The 13,161-nt window shown below is 37.8% G+C and overlaps 1 protein-coding gene across 1 annotated transcript; it reads left to right on the top strand.

Moving 5' to 3' along the window:
* Window positions 1-3,143: 3,143 nt before the first annotated feature.
* Window positions 3,144-6,126, top strand: LOC143624334 (uncharacterized). Its single transcript, XM_077095029.1, has 3 exons — window positions 3,144-3,406; window positions 3,907-5,811; window positions 5,899-6,126. Exons 1-3 carry the CDS (start codon window positions 3,231-3,233, stop codon window positions 5,984-5,986), a joined length of 2,169 nt encoding a protein of 722 aa, XP_076951144.1. The 5' UTR covers window positions 3,144-3,230; the 3' UTR covers window positions 5,987-6,126.
* The last annotated feature ends 7,035 nt before the right edge of the window (window positions 6,127-13,161 follow it).

A 13,161-nucleotide genomic window follows, 5' to 3' on the forward strand; every position in this document is an offset into this window, starting at 1 on the left:
GTTAATCTTGCTTGTAAAAAGGTACTTTTACGGCTTTTGGTTTGTGAACTGTCTTGTGGTATGTATATGTTTTGGATTGCGTCCTTAACCATGAGGAATTAGAGCTTTAGTTTGCAACTTTGAAACATGTTTAATCTTTTAACACTAGTTGATGTTAAATCATCATTTAACCTTTTCAATTAAAAAATTAAGAACTTTGGAAAATGACTTAATATTTGCTCTGAAGAAACTTTGGAAACAAAGCATGATAATGAAATATATTATTAAATCTTTAGAAGCTCACTTAAAGAGCCTGGATACAGACCCAGCAAATAGGCAACCACATATGAACAGATAGTGACTGTAAATTACTTGGAATCTTGGATACAGTATGTCTGGGTTGACCAATGAATGGACATCCATATGTGAGTTTGTAGAACACTAGACATGTTTTTTTAGGTTTGATGTTGGATTTTGCACGTCATTTTGAAAGTATTTTAGGCATCGACAACATGACGTGTGAAGAAACACCGATCTAAACCGAAGTTTAAATCTATATTCCCATGGGTGAGGTGGTGTTGAAAGCCAAGAATTCGAGTGAGCGATCTGAATCTGCGAAACTAACATCTTTAGCCTTGTTACAGGAAAGGGTATCCGTATGATAAGTTATAAGCGATATTTACGAGTGAGAGCCTATCCTTTACATGTTGGAGTTCTCTTTAATTATAGCCATAGGGATGAAATCTTATTGGATCATGTGTCATCGAAATATTCGTTTGGTCCAATGGAGATCGTCGAGGCCGATTCGGTGGGACCCACTGTGCAGTAGGGTTGTCTCATGCATAGGTTTTTTCTGGTCAGAGTGGTCCCCGTGCGTACAATGGCGGATCTTGAGCATTTGGTATGGATGGGCCGAAAGTCATGACAATAAAATATTTATTTTCCTACTTCTAAGTATCAGGTTGGCAGTTCGGTTCAGGTCGGGTCAGACAATAATTCCAAACCTTAACATACCAAATTGAAAGAAATACAAAATGGTGAAATGCGAATTACCGAACTTGGTCTCTTCTTGCTTCTGTTGACTGTTTCGATTAATCGATTTCACTCCCACACGAGCCAGCTCTGAATCTCATGCCTCAGTAGACAACGACAGTGCCCAATCAATCAATCGATTTCACATCCAAACGATTACATCAATTCACTTGCTTGCTTCATAGCTTCTGTTTTGACTTCTGTGCCGAACCTCATAAGTCAGTAATTCACACAACGGCCATCACACAATGGAACCTCCATTTGTTGTTATGTTCAAGCATCAACCATATGTTACGGTTGAATTTTGGGCTTAATGTTTATTTTTTTGTAAAGTTTATTTGGGTTTGGGGTTGGTCTTATGGAGTTTTATTTCTTAGCATTCCTTTCTTTATCTTTACGTTTATTTCGTAAACGATTTCTGATCTTCGGCTTTAAACAAACTTTACATTTATAATAATTCAAGCCTGGCCCGAACTCATATAATATAGATGGGCCGGACTCAAATAACTGGGCTGGGCCAGACTCAATACATATATATATTTTCTTGATTTTTTTCGAAAAAAAGACACTACCGAGCGAAAAACGTGATGGGGCCGCGGCCCGGTTCGGCCCGTATAAAGATCCGCCATTGTGCGCGTACCTTTTATATGTGACATCTCCCCGTTGGGTCGTTACCCCTTGCATAGTTGTCTAGGACTGTCACGATAGTCTTCGCGCGTACCTCCCATATAAGTGGCGTCTCTAGGTTGGTCTGTTGCGGGGTGCGCGCATGTGGATTTGTTCTTTTGCCATTTCCTTCAAAAGTCTGAGTTTTTCTTGTTCCAAACGGTTATTTCGACCTGGGTCCGGGTCCATATTTCTTTAACATGCAACGATCTTCAAAACATTTTAAAACCACACACCAAAGATCCAGATTAATTAAAGTTAGAAGAAACTAAATGAAGCAAACATCCATGATAGAATGCTAGAACTACAACATAGTTGATAAATGGTTGAGCTTTGATGAAATAGATGATTGACACCAAAAGGACTTTCATCCAAAGAAATCCATAGCATGCAACTAGTTGTTTCAAGAAGATGCCAATCTTCAAGCCATATAGAATATGTAGAAATATGCAAGTGCTCTCACCAATTTTCTCTATGATTTCATTAACCACATTTAAGAAGATTTCTTGTTAAGAAAGCTTAAAATATTGGCCAAGAAGAGAAGAGAGAGATCAAAGTTGAAAACTAATGTGTTTTGTGATTCCAAGTATCAAACTCATTTGCTTTTAGCATGCAAAGCAAGACCGCTATCGCCTTGTGCCACACTTCAATTTTTAGTACATGATGTAAAATGTAAATATTGTATATTAGGTAAGTTAATTAATAAGCTCATGATGATCGAATAGCACTGTATTATAGTATAGGATGTAAAATGTAAATATTGTATGTTCTCTGATACTTTACTTCAATTTATACTAGTGATCAATATAACATAACCCTGTGAGGGATTTTCACAAACTCTTATGGCCTAAACGCTCATACATACGATTTGACGTTCTTCCTAAATGTTTTTTTTGCCAATGAAGTAGTGGAAGACAAAAAAAAAAGAATTTTTTTTAACGACAGAAGTGGAAGAGAAAATGAACAAAATTCATACTACTTTTCTTTCTTTCAATTTGAAGATAACGAGCCTAATCAAACTCCGTCTCTTTAAAAACATGTAATTGCCCTCGACCAATTATTAAAAACACAACGAAAGTCCATTCTTAATATAAGTAGTAACTCAAACTAATAGAATCCGTTTTTTACCGTGTGTTTCAATTTATTTAAATTTAAGGTATAAAATAATATTACGATCAGAAACTTGGGGGAAAAATAAAAATGGTTGAATTATTAAGGTTTGGGCAAAACACATAAACCCTAACCCACCCGATCCGTTATTTGACAAAGGAGGAATAAAATCTTTCTTTTCATTATTATTATTATTATTATTATTATTATTATTATTATTCATTAAGTCATACTTAATGTAGATATTTCTTTTATTTGTTAAGATGGCTGAGAAGAAGAAAATCATAGCTATATGCCAGTCCGGCGGCTTGTTCCAGACCGATAAAGACGGCTGCATGACATACACTGGCGGGGAGGCCTATGCGGTTGACCTTGATACCGACACCAAACTCATTGATTTTAAACAGGATTTAGCCGAGACCTTTGGGTATAATGCTGATGACATGCTCATCAAGTACTTTCTTCCCGGAAACAAGAAGACGCTTATTATGATATCGAAAGATAAAGACCTCAAACGCATGATTAACTTCTTTGCTAATGCTGATCAAGTGGATGTCTTTGTTATGCCAAATGATGGTGCCACGCGCCCGCCAGTTGTCTCAACCGCGCCTGCTAGTAGGTACTTCAACTGTTATAGCTATTATTTGTATTCTCAAATTTGTATATTGTTCATTTAATTAAAAAGAAAGAACATGAACACATGTCTCGTTCCTGAATGGTCGTTTGCAGTCATCCATTTAAATTTATTTATGTCTGTTTGTTTACATTTGTTAGTATATTGACTGACTATATTCATTTAAAATTGTGGCCCTTTATAACCTAGTTTATTTCTATTATCTTTTTCGGCCAACACGTTGTTCTTCACATTATTGTTAACTGGTATTAGCAATTATTTTGTTAATCTATGTTCAGTTATGTTCATTTGTTTACATTCGTGAACCATTCGTTTATATTGTTCACGAACACAAACATATTCATTTTCGTAAATCTTAAAGAATGAACATGATCAAGAAAATCCCATTTGTTTGAGTGTTCGTGTTTGATCATTTGTTTGGTTAAAGTTGAACTGAATGACGACGGGCATGCTTCGTTTATACTCTAATAAAACCCTAATTATAGGTCGAGCAGAACAACAGTATCTGCAGCAGTTGTACTTGCATCTAGCCCTATTGAAACAAGCCAAACTGATAATGACCTGAACGAAACGAACCCCTTTGATATCGCCATACAAAATGAAGACGCACCATTATCACTCGCATATGGTTCAAACTATGAAAATCAACATAACAAAGCTGCAATACAGTGGGAAAACACAATCACAGGTGTAGAACAAAGATTTTCAAGTTTTGCGGAGTTTCGTGAAGCGTTACATAAATTCTCAATCGCGCACGGTTTCCGTTACAAATATAAGAAAAGTGATAGTCACCGCGTTAGTGTCAAATGCAAAGCCGAAGGTTGTCCATGGAGAGTATATGTTTCAAGATTACCAACGACCCATATAATCCGCATCAAGAAAATGAACACTGAACATACGTGTAACGGGGTTGCTGCGAAAGTGGGTTATCGGGCCACAAAAGGCTGGGTCGGGAATATTATTAAGGAGAAGTTACGATCCTCCCCGAATTACCGACCGAAAGATATTGTGGCTGACATTAAACGTGAATACGGCGTTCAGTTAAATTACTCGCAAGCATGGCGTGCGAAAGGAATCGCCAAAGAACAACTTCAAGGTTCATACAAAGATGCTTATTCACAACTGCCTTATTTTTGTCAAAAAATATTGGAAACAAATCCCGGGAGTTTAGCTACATTCGATACGAAACCGGATTCGAGCTTCCACCGGTTTTTTGTCTCGTTTCATGCTTCGATTTCCGGGTTTCAAAATGGGTGTCGCCCGTTAATATTTTTAGATGATATCCCGCTGGATGCAAAGTATCAAGGGACTTTATTGATCGCGACTGCTGCGGATGGTGACGATGGTGTTTTCCCATTATCATTCGCGGTAGTAGATGATGAAACCGATGATGATAATTGGTTTTGGTTTTTATCAAAACTGAAATCATGTTCCCTGATATCTCAGCCGATTACATTTGTAGCAAATTTCACAAAAGGGTTACAAGACTCGATTGCTAATGTGTTTGGTGGCGAGTGTTTTCACGCGTATTGTTTAAGATACGTTGCTGAAAAACTCAATAACGATTTAAAAGGTCGGTTTTCGCACGAAGCGAGAAGGCTCATGGTTCAAGATCTTTATGCTGCTGCATACGCACCAAACGTTGAAGCTTTCGAACAATGTATTCAAGATATCAAAGCGATCGCATCCGAAGCGTATGATTGGGTGGTTAACAGTGAGCCACAACATTGGGCGAATGTGTTCTTTAACGGCACACGGTATAATCATGTGACATCTAACTTTGGACAGTTGTTTTATGACTGGGTGTCGGATGCAGTCGAGCTACCGATAACGCACATGATTGATGTGTTAAGAGGTAAATTAATGGAGTTAATTTATACGCGACGTGTTGATTCCAACCGATGGACTACAACTTTAACACCGTCAATGGAGGAAAAGCTTAAAAATGAAAGTTTAAAAGCGAGATCGTTTCAAGTTTTGCCATCAGAAAGTAGTGTGTTTGAGGTTCATGGTGAAACGGTTGAGGCGGTTGACATTAGTCAATGGGATTGTAGCTGTAAAGGGTGGCAGCTGACTGGACTGCCATGCTGTCACGCGATTGCGGTTTTTGAGTGTGTTGGTAAAAATGCTTATGATTATTGTTCCAGGTATTTTATGGCTGAAAGTTATAGGAATACGTATGCGGAGTCGATCTACCCGATACCTGATGTTGACGGGCCGGTAGAGGGTGAGGGCATTTCGGTAATTGTTACACCACCTCCGGCTAAACGGCCTCCCGGGAAGCCAGGCAGGCGGGCTAAATTGAAGCAGGCGGGGTCGTTGGAGTTGATTAGAAGACAAATGCAGTGTAGCAAATGCAAAGGTTTAGGTCACAATAAAAAGACTTGCAAGTATGGTTTTGCTTTCTTTTTATTTAGTATTATTGTTATTGTAATATTGTTTATATATTTTTTAATATTGTTAAAAAAAAAATACAGAGAGGTAGTAGAGACACATGAAGCCTCATCAAATCCTGAAGTGTTGACAATTCAGATGGATGAAGACATGCATACAGATGACTCATAGGTTTGAGGGTAACCTTAATCAAGGAATCTAACTTTTTGTTTATAGTGGCTGGTGAAGAATGAGTTATTTACTGGTTGATTGCTGTAAAGATTATTTGATTTGGGTGTTTTTGTCTAAAACCCCAACATATTGCATTCAAATTTTGGTATTTAATATCTGTCCTGTGATTTGGTTTGTGATGGTGTTAATTGTTAAGATTAATTTTTTGTGGATAAGCCAAGTGCATTTTATTAAAATGTGAATGAATGAATAATAAGAAATATAAAAGAAAGGAAAATTGGTTTTAAATAATCCTAACTATCACCTATTGGCAAATAACAAGCCCAACTTTGCATTTGGCTGGTGGCGGTCCTAACTAAAGGACTTTTTGTTTTTAACGGGCCGCGACTAACGGATATTAACCATGTTAGTGATTTGCTGACGTTGACCTTCTTCTCCGGCGGTAAACCTGCAACTTGTCTCTATTCTCCTTAATATTATCACACCATCTCCCTCCCTCTTCAAAACACATTGGAAATTTGAAAATGAGTACATGACATCTTCTTCCATGGCCAATCCCTAGATACCAAACTCGATCTTATTTTCAAAAATTCGAAATCAACGTTAAATGATCTACAAAATAAGCATAGGGCTTTTGTTACGAGGGTTAAAACGAGTCAAATGAAGTGTCAATTACCTCGAATGACGCACGATTGACGAGGGTGGACTTCGCCGGAGACAACGGCGACACGTCGATTAGGTTTCGTATGAGGGGAAAGATAGAGAGAGAGACGGTGTAACGATATTAGGGAGAATGGAGGCGAGTTACATTCCAGCAGGCTTCCGATCGAAGAAGAAGGTCAACGTCAGCAAATCACTAACGGGGTTAACAACCGTTAGTCGCGGCACGTTAAAAACAAATACCCTTTTAGTTAGGATCGTCACCAGCCAAGTGTAAAGTTGAGCCTGTTATTTGCCAATAGGTGATAGTTGGGATTATTTAAAACCAATTATCCTAAAAGAAAATAATGAAAGTAGCCATTTTGTAAAGATATTATCAAATCATAATAAAGAGATTTTGTAACCAGATTTTCTTTTTCTTTGATTTTTTTAAGTTTACTTGTTAATATTATGAAAAGTGATATTTATGTATAGTCATATAAACGAATCAAAAGATCAATGAGTAGTTTATGAACCGCTTGACGGGGCTCATTTATTATATGCACAAAGAAACATGAACACATGTCTTGTTTCTGATGTTAGTTTGTTGTCATTCGTTTAAATTCATTTACATTCGTTAATATTTATTTAAAATTATTTTGCACTTTACAATTTAATCTATTTTAATAACTTTTAGGTAAACACATTGTTCTTTACATTATTCTCAACTGATATTAGATATTAGCTTGGTTATTTCGTTCATGTATGTCCAATTATATTCGTTCGTTCATTTGCATTCGTGAACCGTTCGTTTATTAAGGAATACAAACATGGTAAACAAGGTTAACAAATTTGATATACATACTAGTGAAAAATTTTTCTCTACCTCATAGTTAAGGGCCCCGCATTTAATATGTGTACATAAAAATATTTCTCCACCTCTGGAAAAACAAACATTTGCAGAAACACCAAAACCAGTGGACAACTGTGGCTACGGCCTTTAACATGATACCATGTTGATGGTCTAGAAATAGAGTATCATATGTATTGATTCTATTCTTTTTTTTTTCTTTCAAAAATAAATAAGAAAAAAGAAGTTTAAATCCAATACATATGACTTTTCTTTACCTTATACACACAAATTAAATATTTGATGACAAGAGCTGATCAACCAAGAAAATCTGGTAAAAGATATGGTAGGTTTTCATGACAGTATAATATCTTTTTATTTATTTTAAAGTTCTAATTATTGGAAATATTTTCTCTACATTCACGTGTTTAATAGTTTATAAAACATGGCCGGTAAGATTGATTTTGATTTAAATATGTTTAGGAGAGGTGATTCTCACTTGAAGTGATGTTTCAACTAATTAAACTTTATAAAAATAGATACCAATCAATGACGTGGGATATTTTTTTTAAAGATTTTTCACAAATGGTTACGCCACAACTAAAACGTGCCATATTTCCTTAAAAATTATGTCCTCAAAACATTCTGCTGAAGAACGGGAGTGTTTGTCCTTTTCTTGAAGATGCCGGAATTGGGGGTTGGGATATCTAAATATCTAACCTTTGTACCATCTCTTACTACAAATTAAATTAAATGAGTATCGTGATGGTTAAATCTGTTGGTAATATTTGTTACTGGCAGGAAGCAATTGTCGGAAAATGATGGTGGATAACCTCATTTGCAACATATTACCGAAAAAAGTTACTGAGTGAACATCGTGCTCATGTTCATGTTAAATTTGAGCCTATAATGTAGTCCAAAAATCCAGTTGTATGCATCATATACTATGTATCAGAGGCAACCCAAGATACGTTTCTCGTTACAGGGTAATATAAGAATTTTATAAAATGTAAGGATTTATATAAAAATTTGTTAGTTATGTTATATATAAATTGTAAGTAGTTATTTAATTGGCTTAAGTTAATTCTGATTGTTGTTTAACTTGATTTGTGTTTAAATGGGTAATACGGATCGATCTTAATGGGCCTAGTTATGTAGTATTGGGGTTGGTCAATTTAGTTTGGCTTTGGGTAATTGTTGTTGGGTTTAATTATGTTGACTATGTTTTTGATGTTACATTGGGCCAATTAGGTGGCTCATTCAAGTTATGCTGGGCCTAATCAATTGTATTGGGCCGACACTAGCACATAAACGTGTAGGTTCAACCTAGCGGTGAAAAAAAAAAACCTAACCCGGAACCGGGCCTGAAAAAAAAAAAACTCGAAACCGGTTTTTTTATATCTGGGTTTTTAATACCCGAACCCGTACCTGACCCTACCCTTGGGGTACGGATAGGTTATTGCATTTCAGTACCAAAACCCGCCTAGAACTGGACTCGATTTATACCTGGTAATACCTGAAAACTGGAACCGATTCCATACCCGGAACCAGGTTTTTCCAATACACGAAACTGGGTTTTTCAAATACCCGATCTATACCTGAAATTACCCAAAAAATACCTTAAAAATACGCTAAAATACCTCTAAAAATTATAACCCCTTAAAAAAATCCAATCTATATCCGAAAAAACCCGGAAAAAATCCCAAAAAACCCCCAACAATAGGGTTTTTTTTAATATATGGAAATAGGGTATTCAAATACCCGGTTTTAGAATGCCCGGTTCTATACCCAACCCAAACCCGATGCATAGTGTATGGTTTTTAGAGACAATACCCAGACCCGGACCCGACCCGGCTATTGTCAATACCCGATTTTCCAATACTCGGTTCCATACCGAACCTGGGTATTTGAAGAACCCGATTTGGGCACCTCTAGTTCAACCGTTTAACAGGAATATGAAATTTGACGGGCGTTACATAAAATGGTTTTCCTAATGAAATAAAAATAATAAAAACACTCCTATCTCAAAATAATAATTTCATAAAAAAAAAATGCAATGGCGACAGTGGTGGTGTTAGCTCTGGCGACGAAAATGGTGGTGGCAGTGGCGACGGTGGTGGTGGGGGTGGCGGTGTCAAGCGGTGGTAGCATTGGTAGTGATGGAGATGGTAGGGTGGCGGTGATAGTCAGGTGGCGGCGGTGACAATGTTTGCGATGGTTACAGCGACGATGGTGGCGGTGGTTACGTTGATGGTGGCGGAGGTGGTAGTGGTGGCCACGGTGGCGGTCAGGTGTTGGTGGTGGCGACGTTAGTGGCGGTTGTTATTGTTAGGTGGTGTTGTTGTTGAGAAAGTAGGGTGAAGGAGGAATGAAATGAAAAAAAAAGAAGGGGGGTGGGAAGGAATGGTTTTGATGGAATGAGATTTCATGTGTAGTGGATGATTCCATTCCATTGAGCAACCAAGCACCACTTTTTTCATTCCAACGTAATGAATCATTCCATTCCCCTTATCATTACTGCATACCAAACGCTACCTAAAAGTTATGCAAACAATAGGCTTATTTAGACTGGTGAGCTAGTTTATAGACAATATGTGAACCTTGTACTCGAACTCATTTATTAATCGAGCTAATATCTAGATGTATGCTCGGGCTCGAGCTAATTTTATCTCCATCTAGTCAAAATTTTAGCGAACCAATTTCAAGTAGCTTATAATTTATTTGACTCGTTTACGCCTCTGCATTGTTGTCATTCATCTAAAATTTATAGGCCATACAACGAATATGTTGACGCGTGGGTGAAAGAACATGCTTTAAGTGTTTTATATCGTGTTTTACTTGTTTATATGTATCGAACACGAGTACTTTGAGTGGTTTTATGTTTGCAGGTGCTCGGAGCTTAAAGAAACTAATTTGGAGCACTTAGGATAACTAGGAATTGAGTTATGGGCAAAAGGGAAGCAATCAAGGGAGTTCGGAAGTGATTCGTGCGCACTTAAAGTAAAATGGGCATATCCAGGGCTATAAAATGAGTTACGAAACCCATAATTTATGAATTTTGACTTTCTCAAAGAGACGAGTATGAAAATGAAATAAAAAATTCCGTAAGGCAGAAGCTTATAGCCGTAGCTTACGGCCTGGTTTGAAGGGAAATCCTATTTTTCTTGTTTTTCTTCCATATTTAAGCCTGGTTCAACCCAAAATTGATTATCCTTCATACGCTATCCACCTTGGACGATTTTGGGGACTTTGATTCATCATCTTAACATCTTCCAATCATCAATTCTTCCATGGTTTAATCCCTCAAATCCGTAATTGTAAGACCCCGAATCCTGGGAATCCTACAGTTGGTAATCACATCCATAATTTCACAAAAATTTAAAACCCAACAATCCTTTGTATTTAAAACCAGTTCAGAGTATATAACAGCGGAAAAGTTTAAGTGTAAAAAAAAAATCCCAAACACGGGTACAGGTTTCCAAAATCAAATGTAGATAAAATATTTGTTTTATTTGAATTCCCCGACCAGAAATGCCTTCAACCTCCCGAGTAGCATCCAGCACGTCCAAGCGGTAGCATCCACTTTTTAACCTGAAAGTCAATCTAACATACACACAAAGTCAGCTTAAGCTGAGTGAGTTCAAGTTTTCGTAAACGACATTCATTAAAAATTTAATTTCCATGGGTATGGAATGTAGTGGAAAATCATGAGACCATAAAATCATAAATAGCTTTTCTTAACCAAATCATAAGTGAATAAAACATTAAACATCTTTTCATGCAGCACAGGCCTCCTCACCACGGGTCTTCCACGAGTAATATATTTGACCCAGCCGCGGTTTAACAAAACCGTTAAAATCATGCAACACGAGCTTCCTCACCCTAGGTCATCCCTAAGTAATATATTTGACTCGGTCACAGTTTAATAAAACAAAATCACGCAACACGAGTCTCCTCACCCCGGGTCATCCCCAAGTAATATATTTGACTCGGTCGCGGTTTAACATCCAAACACGTGATACGGGCCTCCTCACCCCGGGTCTTCCCCAAGTAATATATTTGACCCGACCACGGTTTATAGAACGGCGGCCTCCTCACCCCGGGTCTTCCCCAAGTAATATATTTGACCCAGCCGTGTCATAAACATGCAACACGGGCCTCCTCACCTCGGGTCCTCCCCGAGTAATATATTTGACCCGGTCACAGTTTACCGTCACATACACATTCACTTACACACATACAAACATCTAATTCAAACATTCAACCAAACCATATCATCACATTCAATCCATAAATAATGGATAATCTAGAAATTAATACTAGGCCTAATAGTACCATCGAGCCTAGACCATAAATAATATATGTAACTTTAAGGAATATAAGACTATAAACGAGTCTAAAATATCCTACGACATAGAAATAATTCAAACATAGCTTTCAAAATGCTCAATCATGAATAAGACCAGGTAATACCATCCAATAGTTTAAGCGATTAAAATCGGGTAAAATTTGTAATAGGGTGTGTATGCTAGCCCAAAACGTAAAAAGATTAAAAAGGGCGTCATGAACTCACCTGGAATCAATCGAACACCTGCAACGAGCTAGGAAATCCCTAAGTGCACAATCACAAGCAAGGGCCTGTAAATTATACACAACACGTTACTAAACTAGACCGTAAGAACACTCTTGCATAATGGGCCGTTCAAGCCCAACACTTTGGCCCAAGGCCCAACAACTTGGCCCAAGGCCCAACAACTTGGCCCAAGGCTCAACGACTTAGCCCAAGGCCTAACACTTGGCCCAAGGCCCAACAACTTGGCCCAAGGGTAATCAAATCGGGTCGAATGCGCGTGTAATAAACCTTAAAACCATTGGTTAAACGAATCAGCCCCAAATGGACCAAATTCCATTTTAAATCTTTTCATTGATGAAGATTATGTCACCCGAGTTGATAGGGTTGACGGTTCCTTTTTACAACTCTTACTTTAATGTTTAAACGAAAATTCGCGCACCGCCGACTCGATTGACGAAGCACTAACCACAACAGCCCCGAGCATCAAAAAAATAATTTTTCCACAGCCCTTAAACCCCCCCGGGCTGTACAAACTGATTCGGCCGGTCATCCGATCGTTTAACGCATCAAACTCAACAATTGCAAATCCTACACCCGATAAACCCTAGTTTTCGAACTAAAATCGATTGACCGACCTAAACACCTCCATTGGCCATGGAATTTTAGTATGATGTAAGTGACATACCTAGTAAGATTTTGGTGCAAAAACCCTAATCAAAACAGCCCCGGAATTCCTCAATTGGACAGCCACCATACAAGTCTACAACAAGTCGTTTAACGATCAATACGCGATGTATAAGGATGGTTTAAGGTGTAAAATACTAGAGGGGACATGGGACTAACCTTGAATTAGATTTTTACAACTTAAATGTTGGCTGGAAAAAGAAAATCGGATGGTTTGGGGCACCTGCTGCTGCCGATCGGATATTCTTAGGAGGGCTAGGGTTTTTGATTTTGATTATAATATAAAATGTTACATTCTGGCCCTTCCACTTTATTAAGAGTTGAACTTGCGTGAAAAGTTAAGCAAGAAACGTTTACGGGAGTGGCCAGGAGCTCTCAGAAGAAAGCCGGGTCAAGCCCGAAGGTGTACGTAAGCACTACAAGGCTAAA

This window comes from Bidens hawaiensis, unplaced genomic scaffold, assembly GCF_021521415.1.
Source record: "Bidens hawaiensis isolate Kalapana, Puna unplaced genomic scaffold, B.hawaiensis_p1.1 tig00003760_1, whole genome shotgun sequence".
Classification (NCBI taxonomy): Eukaryota; Viridiplantae; Streptophyta; class Magnoliopsida; order Asterales; family Asteraceae; genus Bidens; species Bidens hawaiensis.